At 45.6% G+C, this 26,529-nt stretch overlaps 1 protein-coding gene across 10 annotated transcripts in view; it reads right to left on the bottom strand.

The window, feature by feature from the left end:
• The window catches only part of Cacna1d (calcium channel, voltage-dependent, L type, alpha 1D subunit), a gene marked incomplete at its 5' end in the record, with an annotated part of 346,833 nt that overhangs the window by 63,677 nt on the left and 256,627 nt on the right, over positions 1–26,529 (bottom strand). For 5 of the 10 annotated variants that reach the window (XM_005387371.2, XM_013515608.1, XM_005387373.2 and 2 more), the window contains 13 exon segments: positions 625–731; positions 3,499–3,558; positions 6,526–6,655; positions 8,942–9,089; positions 9,821–9,887; positions 11,242–11,311; positions 11,831–11,945; positions 14,882–15,002; positions 17,758–17,965; positions 18,094–18,319; positions 19,296–19,456; positions 22,865–22,891; positions 24,177–24,264. In XM_005387371.2, the coding sequence (XP_005387428.1) occupies positions 625–731; positions 3,499–3,558; positions 6,526–6,655; positions 8,942–9,089; positions 9,821–9,887; positions 11,242–11,311; positions 11,831–11,945; positions 14,882–15,002; positions 17,758–17,965; positions 18,094–18,319; positions 19,296–19,456; positions 22,865–22,891; positions 24,177–24,264 (1,528 nt within the window). 10 annotated transcript variants of the gene reach the window in all.

The following is a 26,529-nucleotide window of genomic DNA, read 5'->3' as shown; positions in this document are numbered from 1 at the left end:
CAAACGGTTTCATTATTCTCCCTGGCTAACATAAGCTTGTCATATGGGAGTAGTAATGGTCAGCCCCAGAACAGAGGTGCTCACAGGCTAGCAGGAGAACGAGACCACTCCTGCTGCTCCCGCCGGAGCCTCTGCCCCAGACCCCTACGGAATGCAGGCAGGCAGTGTTCCACAATGGCTCTTCCCCTCCAGAAATCCCTAAAAACCAGGGAAGGACCTAGGCCACTAACTTTCAACCTTATTTCTCTCTGGCCGAAAAATTTTAGAGGCCAAAAGAAAAGGTCAGCAATGCTGCATCCTGGAAAATCCAGAGAAGTCATCATTGCCCATGCAGAAAGGTCCTTGGGAGGCCACTTGGTCCCAGCCCTTCCTGCATGCAAGGGAAACTGAGATCCCTAGAGAAGCTGTCCTCAGGCTGAAACGAACCTTGGGAAGAACTGCGACTTTTGGTATAGGGACAAATTAAGCCTTTTTGGCTAAGCAAATAAGATCATTAAAACAATGCCTAGCCTTTATGAATTATGATAAAATTCTTTACATGAATCATCCTGCCAATAGTCCTGAGTAGGTAGACACACACACACACACACACACACACACACACACACACACACGAATACTTACTGAATCCCAAATGACACCAGAGACACACCAACAACCAACATGTCCAGCAGATTGAAGTAGTTCCTACAGAAAGCCCCTTTGTGCAGGAAAGCTCCGAAAGTCGTCATCTATAAACAGAACCATGGGTTATTTACTGCTTTTTCTCTCCAGAGGCAAAGAAACCTGGGCTCTTCACAAAATCTCAAGGAAACTATGGCTTTGTTAACAAGTACATGTTAGGAAGCCAGAAATGTAAACCCTTATCGGGGCTGAGCAACCAAACAACTTTTTCAGACAAAATGGAAAAAAGGGGCACTGATTTCAGACACAATTTTAAAGAGACCAATTTAGACTTTATTATTGCAAGGACGGGCTTCAAATATGACTACATCACTGGCATGTGTAATGAGCCTGTCCCAGGCGAGACTCCTTCTGACTATGTTTGTCAGAATGTCATCACTGCCTGGACACCTGGACTTGCCCACAAAGCACTGATCTGGCCTTGCTGAGGTCCCAGCAGAGGCCAGAGTTCCCATTAGAAAAAGTACCAGAGCCCATCACTTACAAGCTCTATATACAGAGAAACCTGAAGCCTTTTTCCATGTGGGCCCCTTATTACTGTTCTATGTAACTGCTTTTAGCTGATTTCAACAATCCACCCCTTTCAAGAGACAACAGGAGACAGAAAGTAGACTTTTAGAGATGGGGAAGGAGATAAAGTAGGGGGGACAGGAAGCTGATGAGTTGCAATGTGTTATATGCACATACCAATTTATTAAAAGAAGCCTCACTTATTTGCATTATTAATATGTACTAATACAAAAATCTCCCCGTTTCAAATGGCCCTGCCATGCCTTGTTGCTCCAGCACATGCTATGTGCAGCAAGTAAGCTGTCATACGATACTGTACTGCTGTCTTATCATATATGTTGTGTACTTGGAGCACATATTATGAAAAAACCAGTGAGATTTCTAGTGGTGACAGAAAAAGTTCAGTAAGAAAGTTTCCCCTAGAGTAAAAACAGGAATATATAGCAAATTTACTATTTAAAAAAAATCCAAAAAACAAAAGTTGAAGGTTCAGATACGTACAGTCAAGGAGAGGCACAGTTGGGAAATATTACCCTGAATCTGATGAAACTTCCAATATTCAGCCCTTCTGAACTATAGAAATGGAAACTGCACCGAGTGTAACCAAATAAATAGCCTTCCAAATCTTCTAAAGACTCCAGGAACCAGCACACAGAGGTTAGATAATTCTTGATGAGTCACAACTTTATGCATTTTTCTTGGTTCAGCTATTTTTCACTCTACAATACCTTCAAAATGAACAATGACTTAGGAGATGTAAGTCACTGAGGCAAATCTACAGAAATTAAAAAGCAACCATCATTTTTCTCTCTTTTAAATAACTCAAGATCTCCTTACCCCTAAAGCCCAAGAGTAACTATACTCATTTAACAATTTTAAATGGTGAAAAGTAAAATAATACCTCAATTAACTAGCTAATAGGCTAAATAGAACATTCACCATTCTGTCTGAGAAAGAGAAAGTAAATGACAAAAATAAGAACCTAAGGCAGGAGCAGAGGCTGTCGAGAGGCCTGACACCACCCAGTGTGCTCTGCACCACGACCCGCACCATGGGACCCTTGTCAGCCTACGGCCCCTATCCCCCTGCACAGCTCTCACTTAGGAAAAGACTGTTAACCAAATTTGCTGGGTTAAAGGCAGGAAAATGAATTTAAACTTTTTTTAGATGTGAAACAAGGACTTAACCAGGTATTGACTGGTTGGTTTTGAGCTTATTTTTCATGAATAACAACAAAAAGAGGACACTACCCAGCCACATTGATTGATTCTTTTATAGAAGATGTTGTGAAGAGCACATGTTCCACAGTAGTCCAACATAAAATTCATTTTTTTCCCAAGCTTCACACACAAAAACTTCCTAATGGTTTAAAGAAAACTGTGATTAGAAGGTTTTGATTCTTGGCTTCTTCCCACTAGAGATGGTTGCTCTGACAGTTTTCCTGGGCCATGTTCTCCCAGAGCCAGAAGGACACACTCCTGGAGGTTCTCGGCTCTGCCATTGCTCCCTGGACCTCTGAACACATACAGTAGGAGTGAGCTTCCCGTGGGGCAGCCTTCACAGTCACTACACAAACCACATGCAGCAACAGTAACTGCTAGCTCATGCATGGGCAGTACATTTAGGTTGCCCTATCTAAAGGCGCTCCTTTTGTCTGTGTAAATGTAAGCCCATCCATTAAAACAGATAGAAACTATCTTAACACAATTGGACCCAAAACATCTTGCAAAACTTGTTGCAAGAAAATAGTACAGTATTACTATTTTAGGCCAGTAAAGGGTACTGCAGTCAGAGAAATGAGGAGACATTGCCTTCATAGGATAAATGCTTTTCCTCTGACTTTGATGTCAGAAAGGGAAGAAGGAAGTTCACACACAGAACAGTATCTGTTATTAGTGGACAAATTTCAGAGGATTTTTTTAAAAGAAGAAAAATATAATCCTCAACTATTATGTGAAGCCAAAGTAGCTCCTACATGCATTCAAAGGTTAAAACGAAGCAGAAAAAAAAAGTGGGAATGATCACAGAAAAAAATCCTTTGGGTAAAAAAAAAAAGTTTAGTTTGATCACAGAAGACAAAAAAATAACCAAAAGCACTTCACGCTTCTTTCCTGTGTCTCACACACAGGAGCAGGTCCGTAAGCACACTGCCGGAAAGCCTGTTACCTTCAAAATGATCTCAAATGCAAAAGTACCAGTGAAGACATAATCTGCATAACCTAGCATCTGGAAGGGAAACAAAGAAGGGCAACTATTATTGCTACAGCTGCTTTAGGTAGTAAGGATCAATGAAAAAACCATTACCTTTAACAGGATTTCAACAGTAAAGATGGCTGTGAAAGCATAGTCAAAGTAACCCAGTATCTGCAAGGCACAACATGTGGAAATAAGAACAAGCATCCAGACGGGCTTGGACAGCTGTACACCCATGGGCAGAACCCCCACCGATTGCCAGAGACCCACTCTCTGAGATGCCCTGCGGCACCAGCGGGAGGGCAGAGATGCTCAGAAGGGCCCACGCCGGTCCAGTAACAGCTCTTCTTTCTGACCAGCAAGGAGCCTTGGCAAGCTCGGGCACCTTTAGCCACTCATGTTGCCTGGCTTCCCAGGCTCCCGTTCTGGACCGACAGAGCCAAATTTCTGGAAGTGCTGCATTAACAACCTTTTCTCATCAGTAGGCTATATCCACCAATGTCTTGTACCCCTGATAAACTAGTCGTACATATTTTGGTTTCCTAACAGTGTTTTTGGCTGAATGAAGTGTGCTGCTATCCAGCTGAGCTGCACATTGGTGGAGAAATTAAATATAGATGGGCTTGCCTAACATGCATTCAGCCTCCATCACTGCAAAAAGTAAAGCTTTAAAACACAGTATTAGTGGCATCAAATATAGCCATGCGTCACTATTCAATGAGTACCCCACCCTCCCTCAAAGTGTTGGGCTGGCCCTTGTGTAAGGCATGGCTTCACTTACCATTTTTTCCCACCCATTGCCCTGCATTTAACACTTTTCTTTCCCAAGAAAGTTTCCATCCAGCTGGGCCCACTCAAAGAACAGACTGATTTGGCCTCAAATTTTCAGATCAGGCTACTCTGTGAGCATTCCTGAAAATACTATCTACTATCCAACAGAGTCCTGTTTCCCCGCTTCTGGGTCCCTTCCCCCTGTAAGAATCAGAGACAGGGCAGACGGATCAGCAGCAAGAAGACTGACCACTCCACCGAGGCCACTCACAGGGAACTGCTGACCAAGCATCTTCAACCAAAAAGATGGCTGCCTCAACTTTACCAGGAGATGAGACCTCGGGTGTTGATCTTCATGGCAACTTTGCTTTGTGGTTTTAAAAGAACTGGAGACATGGGTGTTGGAAAGACTATGGAAACTATTCACTTAAGAGTAAGAACAGGAATGGAGTGGGGGCAGCTGCTCAGGCTACTCAACTAGTCACAGGCTGAGCAGGGAGGAGGGGTACCAGGGGCTGGCTGAGAGTCACTGGACCATGCTGGTTCAGATATGGCAGCCACCACAGGGGAGAGCTCTGCTGCTCCTCCACTGTAATGTGAGGACCTCTGCTTTGGGCCAGCTCTCATCACAGGAAGTGCTCTCTTCAGATGGTACTCCTTTTCTAAACTGTTCCTTTCAGATTTATAAAATCTCCTGAAACACATATGCATGACTGCGTTTCTTGTCAGGCACGGGTAGGTACTTGCTAATATACTGCAAAGCCCTTGCCACCTTCTTCTTATTCCCTTCCAGGACACAGTGGGGATATTAATGTTGAAAGCTCCCAGCAGCCAGGAAAGACAATGCTGGTGAGTCTACCTGGTGCAAGATTTAAATTGTTCTCTCCTCCTTCAGCTTCCATTTTTCTTCTTTACTAAGAATTCAGCTAATGTTAAAATAAAACACTGCAATGTTTCAAAAGCAATGCATATAAACACAGGTACCTCTATTTAAAAAGAACAGTTCCAATTCTGGGAAATGGAGCAAGGAAATAAACTCATAGGCATAATAAAAAAAGCAACATGAAGCACCAATATGAATTACTCCATGTTATCAGGTATTCTAGTCTAGCTCCTGACCTAGTCCGCTGTATAATGATCTTTTTCCAAGTATCTTTTCCCTTATGTACTTCAATTTTATGATGGAACTTAATGACACAGAGGTCATTAGTCCACTCGAATAATGAGATAGTCCTAAAGATCTCTGAAACAGAAAATCCCTAATCTGGGAGGACAGATTAAGACAAGCTCAGGGCCTTTATCGTTGCTTTATCAATGCCAACATGTGCACGGGGGGAAAGGCTTTTCATATTCCTGTTGAGTACGTGTTTTGTCACTTGAACAGACTGGGTTGGCCAGGCACTGGAAAGTAGGGAGAATCAGTAGGAGGCCTGGTTGTCACAACAGAAAGCTGGGTGCACGGACCTGCCTACCTTAATTATAAAATCTCCGTGACCCTGATGGCATTGCACGCTGCTAGCCTCCCTTTCTGGGGGTGGGAGGGAGTTTCCTGGTAGTAACCTAAGACTGCACTGGGGTACCCAGGCCTGGCAGCCAACAGGCTGTGAGTATCCTCTGAAGTTATCTGCCTTGGCTTTCCCCATGCAGAATGAACTGAACTAAGGGCGACTGCTGAAGCAGCAGCAGTTTCTTTCTAGCACAGACACATCAGAGGACACTGTCCTTAAGCCAGGAAACTGCTGAATAATAGAAAACCTAGCCCTCTGCTTGTTTTCTTAGCATAACAGCCTGTTGCCACAACAAAGCCTCAAGTTCCTCATCTCCACAGACTCTCAAAGCCGCAACCCCACCCTCTTTGTGACTTATGTTTCTCCTCACTCATGGGCCCAGGCAGCTTTGCATGTTTATCTATACCTGAGGCAGAAATCTCTCACCCCGGCCCTAAATAGGAGCTCCTGAGCTTGTCGTATGCCTGGACTCGATTTTACCTTCTCCTTGCTCTATGCTCCCATGAGGCCTAAATCTCGAATAGGTGTGATGGTGCTTCTGACAGGGAGGGAGAAACAGGAACCAAAATGCCAGCAGCAAGGAGCAGAGAGGAGAAGGGATGTCCCTGAAGACATTATAAATTACTGCAGAGGATTTTAAACGAGGTTCAATATAATTCCATTCCAACTTGCCCAGATAAAGCAAGATCTCTGGCAATCATAACCCGGAAACATGAAGGCTTCCAGATGAGCTAGCGGTCTGCCCAACTCTAGCCAGGAGGGCCCCGCCGGCCCTCTTCTCCAGGAGGTCTCTGCCCACGGGAGGCCGGTGTTGGCCTCAGAGGGAGCCCCACCCACCTCTCCGCTCTCTGAGGCTTACAGTGTTCCGGAAGGAGTGGCTGCGGATGGGGTCCTCCGCGGCCAGTGCGGCGCTGCTCAGCATGATGAAGACGAGGATGAGGTTGGTGAAGATGTGGTGGTTGATGAGCTTGTGGCAGCCCACGCGGATCCTGTGGAGAAAAACTGCTGCGTGGACACAGGTCCAGACAAGGGCCCAAGTGTGCTGGCCCGCCTCAGTGCAAGAGCCAGGCCGCGCACGCCCCACCCAGGCAGACCGGAGTGACACCACTGTTCCCACCACAAAGCCCACCACCATCAGCCCTGTGGGCCCCTGGTGTGACCAGCTGTGTGTCAGGAGCTCCACTGACACCACGTCATCTGGTTCCTAGATAGGAGGGGAAGATTCTACCCTTCAAAGGTGGGGAGACTGAGGCTTATGGATGTGGAAGAACTTAAAGGTGACAGAGTGTCTAAGGACTGGGGCAGATTTCCAGCCCAGATCTGTCTGACTTTGAAGTTCTTCCATTATAACATGAAGCCTGACAGTTTGTCATCCCTTCCCTAAAAAGGAGGCATCAAACTGAATCTGGCCTGATGATGACTCCATACCTTCAATCCCTACCTCACAAGCTACAACCTAATTTAGTAAGCAAACTGAGGATCAAACTTTGGAGTAGACTCTGGTAACAACCAGCTTAGTCTCTGTCCACCCCAGCAGTCGGCACAGGCTGCACCATCCCCGGGAAGCTGTCTCTGTCCCCGACGACCATTTCCTGTCCATAAATGCTGCTGCCCACACTGCACAGTGTCACTCTCGGAGCCTCTTCCCATTGTTAGGACCACCTGACTTGTGAATCATTCTTTACTCAAACTCTGCCAAACTTAATTTGTCTAAAGCTTTAATTTAATCAGAGAGTGAGACAAGAGAGTGTATGGCAAGGTGGTGCAGGGTGTATTAAAATATGAACCACAGTTAAGTGGGGGCCAGTGAAATCTCCTACTGTCCGCCAATTTCATTGTATGTGTTGCATTTTAGAGTCGAATCTTTAGTGAAGTGAGCTCCATCGTCACTTGCTAACATGCAAGTACCACATGATGGAGTTCTCACGGCGTCCTGGGGAGCTGCGCCCAGTATCCCAGTGCTGGGCTCTACAGATGGATCCCTGGGTCATCAGGACCTCTCCCGCTGCCACTGAGGTACCATGGGGGCCAGTCAGCGACTAACTGTCCTTATCTTCAACATCTGACTTTAGAATTTAAAGGGGCTTTTGCTTTGTTGTTGCTGTTTTGTTTTGCCTATAGAATACAGATAGTTTTTCCTTTGAAAAAATTTTTTCTCAGTTTTAAAACTGAAGTCAACTTTCTGTGAAGGTTCAATTCCCTTCTTTGTGGCTGCTCAATACTAAATGCCCTCTGGAGGGCCTGCAAGTTGTTACTAGAGTCTGGGAAGGACCTCCAAGGCAGTGAGGCAGTGAGGACCGGTGCTTGTGACTCTGCGGGATAATCCATCCATTCTTCCAACTCTGTACTTGGGGAACTGCAGGTTTCAAGAATATCAGTCCAATAACCCTTTTCTTCTTAAAGGACATCCAAAGAGTGATGAGCTGTAAAAATGATCATCAGATCTTCATGTCTCAAAGACTGCAACATATTTTGCTTTGGACCTGTACCTCTCTGGCCTGTGAGTTACACAGTATTCTTCCCTAACAGCCAAGAACTACTTCTGCAATTCTATAAACCTTTCCAGGAGCCACTTTTTCTCCTGGCAGCTCACTTAAATATGATTAAGACCTAGAAACCAGCTAGAAAATATACTTCTTCCATTTATAGTACTTATGAGTCATTACTATGTTCCTGGTGAGCACCTTCTCATTTTAACATGAGAAATGCTACGTCCACCGTGTAGCATAGAACTTACAACCTAAAAAATACCATTGTGCAATATTACTTGATCATTATAAAACTCCATAGGGAAAAAAGATCATCTAAATGGATTTGGGTATAAAGACGCTGTGCAGAACCTGATCATCAAACGCCCATCCCACCAAGCATCTTAAGATCCACTCATTAAAAAAGGGTCCTAGGGATGACCAGGGCACCAAACACCAAGGCAGTGGGTTCCACCTGGGACATCCTGGTGATCACAGACATTTGTCCACTGCTGTGCCTGTGCAGGCGTTGTGGAAGGAGGAAAATCTGGAACAGTATTCCTCCAAAGACCTGGTCACATGCCGACAGGAACGAAGAGGCTAAGGAGTGACGAACTGATGTGAAAGGCAACAGCAGAGCAGGAGAGGGGCCAGAGGGGACTCGGCATGGGCGGGATGCACAGGAACAATCAGGTTCGGGAGGGGGCTGCGCACCGCTTTCTCTCACCCCGGCCCAGCCACCCATAAGCAACCTGCAGGATCACTACAGAGAGGTGGCAGTGATAGGTCTAAAAAGCGGGTATTTACGGGTTGGTCTTGCTAAGAATGAAGAAAGCACTCCCTTCCGGGATGGGGACAATTTTCTCCTTCATGTTCAACTCCGAGATTCTGCGAGGACGGGGACCAGCAGGAACTTCAGGTTCATCCTCCTCCTCCTCCTCTTCCTCTTCACCTACTTTAAACGAAACACTTTTTTATGATGAAGTAAAGACTCCATGTGGGTTTTACTTACTGTTGTCAAGCTTACTTAAACTGTAACATCATCCACTTGTTTATACTCATCAAAACCTTCCTTTGGATCCTTTGAAATAGTTTCAGCCCAGGGACAGAGGTGGCAAGGATGCAACCCTTCTCAGGAGTATATTTAGCTGTGGGCGTGAGGTTTGCTCCACGTACCACCTGTCCACAGACAAGCTGGGAGCAGTGCGAGTGTCACTGCCGTCCTCTCACTACCTGGCTGTTTCCCCGTTTACCTCCTTGCTCAGCTTTAGTCTGCAAATCTGTATGTGGGACTTCAAGTCACAGACAAGCAGCCCCTGGGTTCACCAATTCCACAGTCCCACTTTATCAGCCAATAAAAGCATCAGTCAAATGTAAAAATATCAGGTGAGTGTTAATTAGTCTCGGAGAAGCTTTCCGGCAACAGGTGGGCCTATCGTGTTCCACCCACACTTTCCCTCCCCATCACCTGCAACTGGACTTATGTATGCTGTCTGGACCACAGGAAAAAGTGGAGCTAACTGGTCCATAAAGCAACTGGCACAGTGGCCATGGTGGCCTCAGTGGCCTAGCATGACCCCGTCCATCTGGGCGAGCCAGCCACAGACTCAGCGGCAAGTCACAGAGTGGTAGCAGAGCCACAATATTCACGAGCTGAGAGCCTATCTCTGACCGTGACCACCATACCTGGCACATCACAAGGTGGGTAAGGGTCCTTGTCTTCATCCTCCTCTCGGTAGTCATCAATTGTAACCTAGAACAGCAGAGATATCTTGGGAGGAGGGGGAGAGGCTGACTTATACGCACTTCAGAGAGGCAAAGGGAAGGGCCAACCGGCCTTCAGCACGGAGCAGGAAATTTCCCTCCCGTGCACGTGCGTGCGTGTGTGTGTGTGTGTGCGTGCTCGCGCGTGCACGTGTGAATGAGCAGGGACAGGCAGATGGTGACTGCTTCAGACAGATGGCCTGAGAGCAATGGGAGATAAAACACTGACTCAGTCAGGACTAGGGGGCACAGTTCACTGCTCTGCCCTTTTGCTGTGCCAGGGCAGTCACACACACTACACGATAGCCACATTAAGATTCCTGTCTTCCCCCGAGACTGTGAGCTCCACAGAGGCAGGGACCTTGTTGATCTTCATCCCTAAAATCCCAGTTTCTGACATGTGATCACCACTCAGTATTTATTAACTCAATGGTCAAACAAATGCATAGAACACTGTCATAAGTGGGATGAAGTTTGTCATTGTTTAGCTCTAGCACAACCCCCTAGAGCAGTGATGGTGAACATTTTAGAGGTCTGAGTGATACAAACAGCCTGCTGTGGCATGTGTGCCACAGGTTCGCCACCACTGCCCTAGAGCCGTATTGTTGAGAGGTGGGGCTTTTGGAAGTGACTGGATCCTGGGGGTGCTGCTCTCATCCGTGGATTCAGCCATGGATGAGTTCAGCAGCTGAGTGTCCTGCTAGGAGGTAGAGCTGGGCAGAAGAGGCGGGTCACTGGGGTCCCGACTGGAAGGGTGTAGCTCCCTCCCTGGCTCCTCCCTTCTCTCTTTGCTTCCTGGCTGCCAGGACTTGAGCAGCTCTCCCGTGGAGTCAGCTGACCATGGACTGAAGTTTCTGGGACCATGAACCAAAATAAACCTCTCTTCCTTTAAGTTGTGCGTGTCAGGGATTGTGTTTCAGTGACAAGAAAGTGATGAAGACAAAGCTTGACAGTGTAGCCAGAGGCTTCCCAGACCGCTTGATCCCGGGGTTACCTCTGGAACAGACATCTACTAAAAAAATTGATTTTAATACCACTCAGAAGATGCTAACACAATCTTGACCACAGGTCAGGTCTGACCAGCCAATTCCAACAAAGTGAAATGAAATGGTTAAACTGGTCAAATACTTATCACATTGGTTCATCTGGTAAGATGATGGTTAACAGCCAGCTCAGTGATGAAATTCAATCAGAAGCCCCCTGGGAAGCCAGCATCTATATGACATGCTCTACTTTTTATACCAAAATAGTAAAAACAAGTCACTTCCACAATGTAAGTGGTACATCTATGGAGACACCAACAGAATCACTCTGAAATAGAGAGGTTATTTTAGAAGGAATACCTTGTTGTCACTGTTGGCTATTTGGTTGACTTCTGGTTTGTTGTTCTTCCTATTTTCTAGGCTCTCTTTTCTACAGAGAAGAGAAAAGAGTACAAGAAACCAAGTAACCACACACCTAGGTATAAAAGTGCTAATCAAGACTCTGAATCAGCAGAGTCCCAGTGAAGGACAGCATTTAATTGGAAACAACAGTAACAGCAAGAGCACAGCACAACCCAAACTCTGAGCTTCCTGTTCATCTCCTGCAATGGACTCATTACACAGATCATCTTATTAAGATTCTCATCCAAGAGCTAATCAGCATTGAATGCATCATTTATTTTATGACACCAAAATTAACTGCAGTGATTCTTTAAGCACGAGGATGCGTGACTCCAATCCTCAGCTCTGGGGCTGAAAGCCAAGGGTCTGGCTTTGGCCCAAGATTCCCTCCTCTTTGGTCTGTACCACATGGTCACCCACAATCACTGCAAAGCAGCAACATGAAACTGCAGCTCCTGAGAAGCACTCCTGGAGCCCACCAGGTCTCCTCGGCAGCTGGGCTCCTCCTGCAGCCCTGGGAGAATACTGCAGGTGAAAACAGAGTTACCTGGCAATCTTTTTCCTTTCCTTTTCTTCAGCTTCCTCTTTTTGGGCAGTGTTCAAACTTTCAGCGTCAGCCAAGTTGTCTACAGCAATGGCCAAGAAGACATTCAGTAGAATATCTAATTTGAAAACTTTAAGGGAACAACACATTTCTAAATATAATTACATATTGTCAGTAATGGAAATGGCACACCTCTCTGTGTTTTGGGAGGCTGCTGGTAGGTGACTGTCCTTGGTGTTACACTTGCTTGGTAAAACTAGAACACTTAAGCCCTGCTTTAAAACAAAACAAAACAAAACAAAACAAAACAAAACACCTAACCTAGAAGCCTGTGTAAATCTGAAAACAGGTAAGGTTAAGATTCACTGAAAATCTGTGAACTTCAACATTTCCTTCCCTGTGTGTTTCTATAATCTATAAATCTATAGCTGACAGACACTGTATAGAGGAATCTGTAACACACATATGGGATGATTAAAAAGTTCCCTGTGTTTGCTTTAAGACACATACCACAGTATACACATTCAGGGCTGTGCTTATCAAACCAGACTTCCTCAAAGGCCACACAAATGATGATCCTGTTACATAAGACAATATGAGACTTTCTCTTCCCAAATGGTCTGCAAAGCCTGGAGAACTCATTCATGTCTTTGCTCTACATTGACCGAAGAGAACCGCCTGTGAGATGGCGCTATCTTCTGAATAATCCCACCACCGTGGCTAGATCTTTGATTATTATGGCTGAAACTATTTTTGCAAATAGTAAAGGGTTAAGTGAACAAGTTTCTGGGTTTCTTTTGGTCATCACTATGAAGTATGCGTGCTTTCCTTAAAATTTTTAAAAAGTACTCTGAGCAAGGTTCTCAAATCAGGAGATGACACTTTCTGATGCAATAGCAGCTAAGAACATTTTTGAAATACACAGGGATCAGAGGGAAATAAATGAGAAAGCCTCAGGCTGTGATGAATCTTCCCTCTGAGTGACATGCAGACACCTGTAGGCAAAATTATTGGGAGCCCAGAGTCCCTGGGACAAGTGCCGCAAACACCCTGTGCAGTATGAAATCTCAGGTGGGGTGCTGAACAGACAAAGCAACACAACCTAACACGGGAGTGAGGGTGAGGTCTCTGCGCAGGGTATCATGCTTGACTAATTCTAGTTAAGACTAAGGAGGACAGAAACTTGAGGAAATTACATGAAGACTTTCAAAATGCCTTTGAGATGCTATGTTAATTTTTAACTGGGTCTGCAATGAGGTGAACCAAAGGAAGCAATTTGTCCTGGGCTAGAAATGGTTTGGTTACTTATCTTAAGTATTCATCTGCTGGGCACGGGGGTAATGATGGCTTAGACTAGAGTCAGTGCTAAGAACAGCTCTATCGAGTGCACCTCTCAATAAAGAAATAACCATCGCTCTAGCCTTGCAATGACACTCAACTCTTTTTGGTACTGGAGAGAAAATATGGACCAATAAACCACAAGAAAGTCTTCTATGCTTGTAACAGATGGTTTCTAAGAGCAAAAACCCATCGTATGCCTTTGGGGCATTATCCAGACCCTCCTCAATCTCAGTGTGCTCTGGAATTCATTTACAAAGACCTACAAAGCAGCTCTGATGTGCCAGGCCCTGTTCTAGGTACATAGGACATGGGGGAAACATGACAAAATGGGGCCTCTATTCTAGCTGGGGACACAGAATATAAACAACTCTTTAAGCATCTCAGATAGTGCAAGCACCACAAACAAATGCAACATGCAACTGGCCAGAAGTAGCCAGGGGACACTCCTCTGCACATTCAAGTCTGTGGCTCAAAGGGTTAAGCAGGAGTACAGCAGAAGAAGAAAACCTTGACTATTCATTTAACAGACATGAGCCAAAATCCAACTATGTGCAGGATCCTCTTCTACCCTAAGAAATGCGACTATGACAAGGAAGATTCCTGACTTAAGAAGCTGTCAGCTCATGTTGGAGATGGAGGGCAGTAAGAGACGGGAATAAAAGCTGATGGAGCTCAGGGGGAGGTGAGCTCCCTTCTAGGAAGGAGACAGGGCAGAGGTGGCTTCCTGGAGAATTACAATTGCCTCAGTCAGAACTAAGTCAAGGGATTAGCAGAATGTATGCTTGCTGAGATGGGGGTTTCCACAGAAACCTCACGACATAAGACATTTGATCTTCAATAAAACAGAACATCTTTGTACTAGGCTTTCCATATTCAAGAATATTCATCAAAGAAGATTAAAGGGAAAATAGCTAAAAGGACCTGAGACTCTGTAGGAGAAGAATCCAGGTTAGGACTCTTTAAATTGGAAAGGTAAAAACAAAGAAAGAGTATTCATATGTTTCAAGAATTGGTCATTCATCACAACATTTATTAAGGGCCTCTGTATACTACGTCTTCTGCTAGGCATGAAGGACCTGCACTCTAGGTCCTAGAGATAAAATAAATAAAACCAAAGATTATAGGATCATGAAAAATCTGATCAAGGTGAATACACAGACCTGAGGGCCAAGTTCAAGAGTCTAGAATCAAAGAGTGCTCTCAGCAGGGAAGAAGAGTAAAAGAGGTCAGAGAAAAGTTACACAGCATGATACAGAAGTTAGATGGTGGTGCTTGATCCCCAAGGATGTACAGGTCAGCAAAATGAGATTAGCTTCCCAGGTGTGCCGATCAGTCCATAGAAGATGTCTCCTTTTTGGCCATGAGTGATTTAAGATGACAGAGATGCAGTCCTAACCTCCCAAGGACCACCTGGCTTTGCCCTACACTACTCCTTGGGATCTGTCACTGCATGTATGGGAGACATGGCACCAAGGAGAATAACTCTGGCACATACACAGTGTCTCCCCCTGCTGCCAGCTTGCATTTCTGAAAGCCCTGCTGGGCCTTGGCTTATGCTATGCTGCCCCCAGGACAGTCCCATGGAAGGAAAGCACACACTGAGCTCTCCAGGGAAAGGCTTCCCCTCCCACCACCATTACCACAGGGGAAATCAGCAGGAGAAAACCAAGACAAGGACAATGACAACAAAGCCCTGGTTGTCCCAAAGGATACAGTTACCACAAATGAAGAGGATGATGAAGTAGATGCAGACAATCATTCCTGAAGAGGATGGGCCTCCGTAAGCCATGATGCCGTCATACATCACAGCGTTCCAGTCTTCACCTGTCAGAATCTAAGAGGCCAGAACTGCCGTCAGACAGCAGGAAGAGTCACAACTCCCAGCCGCTCTCCCACAGCTCCTTCGGAGCTCCCCGTGTCTGGCACAGGTGACTTCTCACAGGCCAGTCTGCACTGAATAAATCCACTGTTATCCCACAGAGTTTTCAAAACGTTATTTTTAATTACATAGTAAGGTTTATGTAATTAACACAAATAAGGGAAAAAAATCTCTACATAGGAGTCTTGGCACTTTTTTATTATGCCCTAGTCCAGTTTCTGTCCCCTCCCCAGAGAGCACAGCATTGGTATGTGTCTCTCTGGGACCTTAAATACATATACACACACCTCAAGAGAAGAGGCCGTGGGTTATCTTCTGATTTTTTTTAGGCAAAAAGCCTGCCATATAATGAGTAATTTTCTTCAGCTGTTTTTTTCCCTGGTCGGCAATATTCCCCGGGGACTCTCTGTATCAGTAAGTTCATCTCATTCTTTTAATTGCTGTAATATATTCCACACAGTTAAATAACTGTGGAAATGGAGAACTGTATCTATGGGTTTTTAGAAGCGAGGAATTCTAAATGTCTTGTACGTTTATGAAAAAAAACTTAATCTTTTCTATTAATGATAATGGGAAATTCAGACGATCTTAAGGTACAATCAGATGCATGTGGACAGCAATTCACACAAATGCGACTTTCCACGGAGAGGGCTCCTTTCTCTTCTATTGGGACTAGCATTTTAAAATCAGACTGTTGTGAATCACAATCAAACAGAATGGGCAAACACAAATGATTAGAAAGATAAAGTAATTCACAGAAAGGAGCACTAAGTGGCTTGTTTTTTGTCTTTTTGACACAGGGTCTCACTGTGTAGTTCAGGGTAGCCTTGAACTCACTTTATAGTTCAGTGATCCTCCTGTCTCAGCCTCCCGAGTGCTGGTGTTATAGGCACGCACCATCACGCACTCAGCTAAATGGTTCTTTTGAAAAAGACACTCTACTTCACCCCTGGTAAAACTCCAGTGAGATTCCATTTTTATCTGTTAGTGAGAACCATCAAGTATGAACACCTGCCTTGTAAAAGGGCGTGAGGCACTGGGTGGTGTCTGCATTGCTGACTGCAGGTGAATTAAAACAATGGTAAAGAGGACACTTTGGCAAGGGTATCAAAGTTTGAGAGAAACTTTCAACCAACTTGGGGGAAATCTGTCCTGCAATCTACTCTCATATATGTGTCGCAGGTGTCCCATTGGTCAAGGCCACTGAGTGGAACCCCGTTTATATGCCTAATACTGGACACAAGTAAATATCCACCAGCATGGGACTGCTTACATAAACTATGGCAATCCAAACCACAGAATATATGCAACTTTTAAGAGGAGGAATCGGCCTTCTACAGACCAAGCAGGAAGGCTCTTAAGGACATCTTATTTTTTTAATTTTTAAAATTTTTCTGGTTTTTTGAGACAGGGTCTTAGCATGTAGCTCTGGCTGAGTTTGAGCTCATTAAGTAGCCCAGGCTGACCTCAAACTTGCAACAATCCTCCTGCCTCAGCTCTCTGAGTGCTGGGACTACAGGTATGCACCACCACGTCCAGCAAGGACACTTTAAAATGGTCACAAATGCAAAACAGTACATAGAGTGACCACCATCTGTGTAATTCACCCACAGGCCGGTGGCAGACTGAGTTACCTGTATGAGCAAATATATATTTGAGAACGCACAGAAAATGTTGAACGGTGGTTGCCTCCTGGAAGAAGTCAGTGGCTAGAGGAGAGAGCTATCATTTTATATCTTTTGTTGACCCTTAAGTCTTGTGTCATATACATGCATTACAAAAAAGGAGGAAAAAAAAAACCCACAAATTTTTTAAAGAAATTAGAAAAATGAATAACTGGCCAGGAGCCAAATTTTAAGCATAATTCAAAAACAAAACCAGGGTCTAAAGCAGTAATTTTAACCACTTCAAATGACCATATGAGAAAGCAGCTTATGAATCATTTTTTCCAGTCTGCTTCTCCAGAAAAGGGTAAGTGGCTCATCTAAGGTGACAGAGCTGGGCACAGAAAGAGCCACCACGGGATCCACGGGTCCCTGTCCTTCCCAGCACACCCCCTGCCTCGCAGCAGGGCTCAGATGCTCGCTGCCCTCAACACGGAAAGCATTCACTGAGCACCGCAGCTCAGAGTCGGAAGGCAGAGAGGGTGCTGCTCTTGGAGCCTTGGACTCGAGCCGTCTAAATGCCCGGTTCCTTCCAGTTCAGCACCCACGGGGCCCCAGCAGTGCAGCTGCCTTCAAAGCCTGTGTGTCCTCAGCACCTCCAGCAGGGAGGACAGGGCAGGCAGAGGGCTATGATGACTCTTTCCGCCCGGCCCCTCCACCATGCACTAGAGCATCCCGGCTTCCCAGTTCACTTCTTTGCATACATCCATCATAACTAGAATTATAAATTGTCTGTTATAAAAAATTAGCAAAGATCAAAAGGGTTTTAGAATCCGTTTCATAGAAACTTTACAAAATCAAAACTTTTTGGTGTACTATTTTTTAATATAGCTAGTGGTCTTAAAAATTAAGTCACATTACACAGACAGCTGAGGAGGATGCAAAATGAATGAATTCATACAGTGCAAAATTTACCTAAGTACTATTAAGTAGAGATTATTAATGAAGATGGAATCTTTCTGTCCTCTTGGGCTATAAGCAGACAAGACGTCAGGAGTTCCAGCGGCTGCTCACAGCGTGCTCTCCTGGGAGGGCAGAGGACTCACCTGGAACACTGTCAGAAGTGCTTGAGGGAAGTTGTCGAAGGTGCTTCGCTTGGTTTGCGTTTCATCGAAATTGAACTTGCCGCCAAACAGCTGCATCCCAAGCAAGGAAAAGATGATAATGAAGAGAAAAAGCAAAAGCAACAGTGAAGCGATAGACTTCATGGAGTTTAACAAGGACGCCACCAAGTTGCTCAGAGAAGTCCAGTGCCTACAAGTCAAGATGAGGGCGTGAGTCCGGAGTCCCTGTTCAGGACAGCAGAACTTCAACTAACCAGGGGGAGGAGCGATCGCCACCTCCTGTTCTAAAGCACCGGCAGCAGGCTCACGTTTCCTTACCTGGTTACTTTGAAGATTCTTAAGAGGCGTACACACCGAAACACAGAAATCCCCAGCGGGGACATGATTTCCAGCTCCACTAAGATGGTCTCCGTGATCCCACCACACACCACGAAGCAGTCAAACCGGTTGAAGAGAGACACGAAATATGCCTGGAGACCCAAGCTGTACATTTTTATCAGCATCTCACAGGTGAACAGGGCCAAGAGGACTTTGTTAGCAATATCTGGAAGAAAAGGGGTACCCATGCTCAGGGTCTCAATGTGGGGGGCACTTAGGCTCCTCTTTTCTTTCCGCACCTCTCTCCCATCAATCCCCACAGGAAATACTCAATGACTTGTCCCTTTCTTTGCTACTGCAGCCAAGACAGAAATGTGGCATTAATACGAATGGTCTGTTTCTCTGTCCGGTTTTGGTTCTGGTACTGCTACTACCTAGATGTGCAAATCTGGCAAAGTTATTTGATTTCTCTGGGCCTCACTTTCACTGACTTTAAAATGGGCACAGGTACTTTATCATACAATCTCTGGAGATTTCTAGCACTAAAAACCTATAATTCTGCCTTTAGACCATCATATTATATATTTTTTCTTTCAAACACACACACACACACACACACACACACACAAACACACACACACACACACAACACACACACACAAAATTCCCCGTCTGGTCTGCTTATGGCACCATGACAGTGGTCACTTATCAATGTCATTTTTAATAGCACGCAAAAATACCAACAGGCTCAAGAGGTAGAGGAAATACATGTAAGAAAAGACTTCCCAAGAGCTCAAAACTGTCAAACCCAGAACGAGCTATCTCTGGGGCCAACTCCCCATGTCACATTTGTGAGCCTTCAAAGCAAAAGAACCAAAATGAGTTGAAAATACTAAAGGGGAAGACAAAGCTTCCAATTGGGGCAGGGAGACGGTCCTTCTAAGACTCCTCAGTCTAGGTTGTCTCAGGCTTAGGACAGAAAGATGCTTGGGATTCACTGATGCCAATGTGCTAGACCATACAGCACAGACTACAAGCCCTGCTCCAGGGCTTGTCTGAATCTGGATGGCTCCACTGTCTTCCAAGTTAGTCCCCACTAGCAATGCTCTGATTCTTCATTCCACATCCATCAGAGCAGATGTGAGAAGTTTGCCACAGGAATCTCTAGTGTAGAACAACAAGAGGATGGCTTTCGCTCATACCTTGAATCTGTGTCAACCAGTCGGGCTGATTGTAGTGCTCCGAGGAAATCGTTAATGTGTTGAGAAACACCAGGACAATAACCAGCCAGTAAAACGTGACAGACTTCACAGCAGCCCTACATCTTCTACGGCTGAATCGGTTCCAGCGACGCCAGCGTCGGCTGAAAGGTGAGCAAACATTATTCCCTGGGTGACAGGCACAGCATCTGGAAGTCCAGTAAACCTTACTGAGAAACAGCTGGCCGTTCACTCTAGAGGAGTGGATTGGGGTGTGGGTTCAGGAAGGAGAGATGTGAACAAACAGCACAGAACTGAACAGACTTCATAATATACACCGTGTTGGTCTCAACACACAGCTTTTAAAAAGTATAATATTGTCTTGATCATGCTCAGTTTCCTCCCTTATAACTCCAGAATCCGTCATATGAAGTCCTCAAGTAAATGAGAAGATCCGGATATTCACAGAATCTTGCACAGGTGCGCAGTTGCACCTGCGCACACGCACAGCTCACGCGCCACCATGCAGCACGTGGGTCTGCGATGGCCCGGGGCGCAGAGAGCTGCTTAGCTTAGTATGCACAACCTCACAGCATCTCACTGCTCGTGCAGCACTGACTGAGCAGCAAAATGCTCCAAAACCATTGCTTTCTTCTTAGGGAAGCTTCCTCCCCTTGCTTCAATCTCTGCGGTTTCTCTGGAGCCTGGCAGTTGTGAAAGCTGAGTAGGACATGAGTCTTCAGACTGAGTCATCAGGTGCCCTTTCTAACTAGTAATCCACAAAATACACCTTTGGGAGAAGAACCAATATTGAATCATGTTTTCACAGAAATAAAATGAGCGGAGCCAAATAGACACATAGTATGTCCCCCACCCACCTTTAGTTCCCGCTTGGCACTGGGGGGAATATTCCCTCCTTTGGCCTCTTCATGGAAAACCTTCCCTGCCACAGGAAAGGGTTTGATGAAGTGTGCCGAGCAACCTGGCTCCCAGGGAGAAGTCAGCTTCTCTGGGCCACACTGTCTCAGGGACAGGAATGGGCGCTTTCTCTGGGGCCTGACTCAAGGGGACTCTCCAGGCTGTGTCCCAGCTGCAGTCCTCCAGCCCTGGCTGACTCAGCTATGCTTAAAAAAAAAAGTGCCCAGGAAGTGTGCAAAGAAAGAGTTGGGCTACCTCCTTATCAAGATTCCGATCAAGCAAGGTATGTTTTATTATTGCTCTTGCTGTGCAGTTTCTAATTAAAGAGCAGCAGAAACATAATGACCAGCATGAAAAACTACCAAGGACACTAAGATTCCACCAGCTCACAGCTGGGGTTTTTGTGGGAGGCATAATTCAGTACACAGAGTGATCTGGCCTGAAAAGACCCAGCCTTGGGTACAGTACAGTTTATCCTGTACTGCAGTGAGAAGACATGAGCGCCTCTTATATCTTAGGGGACCTCAGCATCCTATCTCCTAGAAACGTACAGCATCAGCATCTTGCCCCTTGCTGGGTTCTGAGAGCCCAACTAGTCAGGCCTGTTCTCTCAGGAGACCAGTGTTCCATTCCAGGGCACTATGTGCCCAGCGCTATACAGATGGGGATGAAGAAGGCACAGTCCCATTGTCTCTGCCACTAAAAAGCACACAGAGTTGTAGTAAAGGACAATTACAAATCCAGACCAAGTGCTGGTCCAAGACGCAGGGTGCAGGAGTCAGAAGGAAGCCAGAAATGCTCTTTAAAGAGTCAAAGAGGGCTTCTCTGAAAAGCAGAGATTTGGGCTAGATGAATAGGAGTTACCCCAGAGGAAGGTGGAAGCGCAGTCCAGCCAGAGGATACGACACGGCCAAAAGTACTGAAAGTTAAGCGGGGAGCAGAGGAACAGCACCTTTGAAACCAAGAACCATCCAGCATAGTGACAAAGTGGGAACACGGGAAGGTGCCGAAGTTGAGCAGAGGACGATCCAGGGGCCAGATTATGGAGGCATTTCCACGCTCTCTGGTAACAGTGAATCACTGAAGAGCTTTTAAATTTTTAACACTCAGCTTTGAATGTAATTCACATGTAGTGAAATTTACTCTTTGCGGGTATGCACAGCCAAGCCCATTTCCATTACTCAAAAAAGTTCCTGCACAGCCCTTGGTAATCAGTCTACCATCTCACCCCCAGCCCAACGGCCACTGATCTGTTTTCTCTTCCCACTGTTTGTGTCAGTCAAAATGTCACAATGAACACAATCATAAAATATATAGCCTTTGGAGACAGCTTCTTTCACTTATCAAAAGTACTTCTGAAATTCATCTGTGTTTTTGCACGAGTCAGTTCTACCTGTTGCTAGTAGTATTCCCTTATACGGATAAACCATAATTTGTCTACCCATCCACCACTGATGGGCATTTTAGTTACCTCCAGTTTGGAGCAATTATGAATAAAACTGCTATAAACATTCATGCAAAAATTTTTACATAGGCATATATCGTCATTTCTCTTATACAAATACCTTAATAAAAGTGGGGTTGCTAGGCCATATGGTACATGTATGCTTAAACTTTATAAGGAATGACTTAACCATTTGTTAAAAATAGGTTTGACATGACCACCAACATTGCATGCAAATGCCCACTGATCAGGGTCATGACAGAACTTGGCATTCTCAAGGATTTAAATTTGACCCACTTACAATCATGGGGTGGTATCTGTGATTTTATTATTTGTATTTTCCTAATAACGAATTGCCGTTTCACGTGCTTATATACCATTCATATCTTTTCTTTGGTGCCATGCTTGTTAGCCTGCTGTCGTTTTTTTTCACTGGATTGTTTTCTTATTATTGACACTATTTTTACACATTATTCTTTATATATGATGGATACCATTCCTTTATCTAAGCTGCTTACCTTTTTATTTTATAATAAAATAAAGTAAAAGTTTTAGTCTTGATGAGAATCAACGTATCAAATTTTTCTGTGACAATTCATGGAGTGAGAGCTTTATTTTAAGAAACCTTTGCCTTACCCAAGGTCACAGAGATTTTCTCCTAGAATTTTTATAGTTTTAGGTTTAATATTTAGTTCACTGTCTACTGCATACAGCAGGAAAATGGTTTTAATTAATAACATTTATATGGAGAAGTACACAAATCATAAACCTACAGTTCAATTAGCTTTACAAAATGAAGACGTAATCTGCATTCAGATCACAAAAGTGAGTATTACCAACACCTCAGAACACTTCTTGAACTCCCTTCTGTGGAAAGATTTTTTTCATTGATTTTTGTATTTTGCAGTATAGCCAAAAAGTGACAAGAAACAGAAGTATCTGTCTTAGAAAAATGACCGAAGGATTAACTGAGAGGCAAAACCTTGGTCATCATTATGTCCCGCTGATTTGTAAGAGCTGTTCCTACTATCTGCTCCCGTAAGGCAGGTACAGTAATGTTTAATGGACTGGCCAAAACTCTGTTTCAGTGTTATAATCCATGGAGCAAAACTCAAGTTTAGAGCAACTCCATGTAATAGTAAGAATTTAAAACATAAAAATATAACTTAGAAAACAAACACAGGCTAAAGAGACAATAGAAGATACTGACCTGAGTTTGGATTTTGAGATGGCTTGACTGAAAGAAAAGAACAAAGTATTAAGATTCACACCGGGAAGGCTTGAACACACGCCCCCTTTGGCTTCCGCGGCAACATGGGAAAAGCCATGCAGAGAAGCCTGGACTCGGCATCCGCCGTGGCTGCAGCAGGCCAGCTGGGTTATAGGTAGAGCAGAAGTCAAGGTGCCACCAGGGCCAGGCAGGCAGGCTCAGCACTGTCAAGGGCCCGGGCAAGTGAAGACTCTCAGTGAGATTCCCGTACCAGCCCCGGAAGCAGGTATTGCTGCCAGGGGTTCTTCTCTTGCCAGCCCAAACGGAAGCCAGCAGGGTCTCCCTTCCCTGCCACTCAGCCACTCATCTCAACAGCAGCATCTCCTGCCACTGGTGCAAAGCAGCAAGGGACTAGGGGTCCCGGCTCTGCTGCTCACGCATACACCGGGGATGAAAAAGCAGCATGCTTTTTTGAGCCTCAATGTTCCCATCTGTAAAGTGGGGAAGATAAACCCACTCCCCACCAACTTTACCATGTTGTGGGAAGGGCAGAACAGGAGAACAGAGGCTAAATCGTTTCATAAACTTTGCACACTCTGCCATTACACATCATTTTTATGAAACTCTGCCAGGAACAAGATAAAGTATTCCTAAAATCTACACCTGTACTTTGTAGACGTAAGGCCTAAAGAAAACAAGCAGGAAGCAAACAACAAAGCAGCACTGGGCTCCCCAAAGCCACATCCTGTACTTCTTGTCCCCCCTTGCTGCAGCCAGAATCATCTAGAAAAGAGCCAATGGGTGTTCATGGGAGGGCATCACCCAGGGTTAGAACTGGCGGTGCAGGGCCCATCAAAGAGGTGCCGTGAGCAGAGGAGGGAAGGGCCTCCTTAACCCACGGGCAAGGAAAACCTTCAGTGTGTGGCACGTTCTGGTCAGCAGCTCTGCCATTCAAGCTCTTTCTCCAAAGCACGGATGCCAAACCCGACCGGAAGGAGAATTCAGCTTTTACCCCCACCGCCGACACCCCGAGGGCCCCGTCTTGGCCGCGCCTCTTCTTTTCCACCAGCACCTAATGGACACAGCAGGTCGCTGGGTTAACTAGCATACTTCCCAGCTCCGCCTCAGCAGGGACCACCTTGTAGGAAGAGGCACGCAGAATGCTATGGTGCCTGTCACAGGAGGGAGCCCGCCCGCCATCCACACATAGGGCGGTGGCCCCGGGGCACCGGTGCAGGCTGGGGTGTCTTCTCACCATGAGTTCCTCAGAGAGGAAAGGAAGGCCAAGGAGGGCAAGCGCCTCCACACTCACCAGAGACTTCTGCAGCAGCCCTTGGTCTCGCCTTCGCCGCTCACATTCTCCGTGTTCACAGACTCGGTCTCACTGGTGGGCATGCTAGCTGTGGGGAGAAGAAAGGGCTTCAGACAGCACCCTAGGGCGCTGCGCCCCGGGAGCGGGCCAGACACAGGCCTGCGGGAACTGAGGAGTCAGGCAAGGAGAGCCTCGGCTGCAGGCAGAGCTGCGGAGTCAGGGGAACCCACTGCCTCTGCTTCCGCCAACAGCCAGGAAAGTCTAGAGTCCGCTTCCAGGAGGCAACGCTGCTGGTCCAGATGCTTCCCAAGAAAAGAAGCCTGCAGGCCAGACTGGATCCTATCCCTGGGCCTGACCAGACCTCCAGTTCGCACCAAAAAGCTGTGGAAACATCTCAGTTAGGGGTACATCATCGCTGGCCCAAACAGGAGCGACACAGAGCGTCTGTGATGAAATCTAATACTTTATAAATAAACGCTTCTCAACATACTGCAGGAGAAGCGCTATTAGGAATCATGCACAGTCTTTTTTACAAGGTAGAAGCTCTGCTAATTTATTCCTGGCTAATTGATCTGATGCCTAAGTTCTGCGGAGGTTGTAAAGCCAGTACGGAGGTTCTTTCCAAATAGGCAGAAACCAAGGCACAGGCAAAACAGCTTTAGGGACAGGACAATGGGAGGGGTTTTGCCAATCAGTAAGCAGAAGGTAGCACTACCTGTGGTCCCAGTGTCACTGAGGTTTCTAGGCCCCAGAAGTCTTCTTTCTCCATGGCAGAATCCTGAGCAGAAGTGGCAGAAATGTGGAAATTCATCCACAATTGTCTGGAGGCCCAGGGACTGCCCCCTCCCAGCCACTATCTAGCACACGGGCACCTTTTCTTCTCCATTTGACTTGACTCGAGACATCATAAACACATGCCGGAACCCAGGCAGTGAGGGAAGTGTGAGGACACAGAGAAAAACATAATACCACACCCACCTGGAGCAAAGGCAGGGAGAGGTCACCCTCCAACAGATTCCCACTAACTGTGGAAAGAGATACCCCAGGAGTAAGAAGTTACGGAGTAAGGAATGACTGATTCTGCTCTGGGGTGACAGAGCAGATTGCTAAAGATCCAAACGTGGGAGAACTGCCCACATGAATGTACTACAGTATTTTTTTCCCTCTTGTAGTTTTGATTTGTAGACAGTTTTTACAGGTCCCACCCTGTCAACAAGGAAAGTCTTCCTCTATGGGAGGTGGTTTCCTCTTAGCAAGGATGCCTCAAGATTCATTTGCAAAAAGTGGCCATGGAGCCTGAAGAGCTATGGGGGACATTCTGAGGCCCAGACCCAGGCTGGAAGAGGAAGAGCTTCTGCCCAGGAGGCTGTGATGGCCGATCACACTCAGGTGAGAGACACAGGTGATAGCGTTAACAATGTGAGGCCCCAGAGGAGCCAGTCTTCTGAGGGTACCGAAGAGCGACAGACCCCTCCCCTCACTGACTCAGCCTCAGTGGGAACCTCATCAACTCTGTCCAAGCACCTTTACACACAGGTTTCAGAAGCAAAGGCCAAACAAAGTATAATTATAGATTCATGCTGCACTGCTGGTACTTTCATAGCATTTTCTTCCTTCCTCAGGTTGAAAGAAACTGATTGCAAACCTGGATTTATTCTTTCACTACTTCATAAAAAAAAAATAGGGGAGAAAAAAAATCAAAGTAGCTCACCAACCCATCCTAGAAAATCCATTAACAAAAAAGCTTCATTACGGACAGACAGATAAACAGACACACGGACAGAGCTGACTCTACATATATCCTTTCTCCAGGGCCGCTCCATGCTCTGATCCCACAAGATGACCAGAAGACTGTAAAAATCAATGAAACCGGTTGCTGTTGAATCCTTTCACAGTATCACCCATTCCCTTCAGAGACAGGGCAAAGAAAATCACAGCAAGAAACCCTCTTCAAATCCCACCAGGACTTGTGAATATGCTTATTACAGTGACTAAGGGTACCACAGGGTGAGGGCAGCATAACATATCAGGAACCAAAGGCCCTGGTCCTATCTGTCTCTCCCCGGGCTTTGGTTGCCTATTTATAAATTGGTGGTGCTCACTCCACAATCTTGATAATCATTTCCATCTCTAACTGTTAAATAGCTCATGATTCTAATATTAATCACATGGGAAAATCACTCACTGTACCAAAGAGTGAACATTTGAATAGACTAAATCTCTGTGTCCTTTTTACTCTTTGGGGATATGGTTTACACTGATATTCATACTGCTGTTGCATTTTATTTCTTAAAGCTTCACTTTTTCAAGTTATCTGACTGAAACAGATAAATTACACCCTGCCTCTGGGAAG

The sequence above is a fragment of the Chinchilla lanigera genome, unplaced genomic scaffold (assembly GCF_000276665.1).
Source record: "Chinchilla lanigera isolate Chin_1 unplaced genomic scaffold, ChiLan1.0 scaffold00029, whole genome shotgun sequence".
Lineage (NCBI taxonomy): Eukaryota > Metazoa > Chordata > Mammalia > Rodentia > Chinchillidae > Chinchilla > Chinchilla lanigera.
Note: the sequence above shows the minus strand (reverse complement) of the source record. Positions and strands in the feature narration are given on the sequence as shown.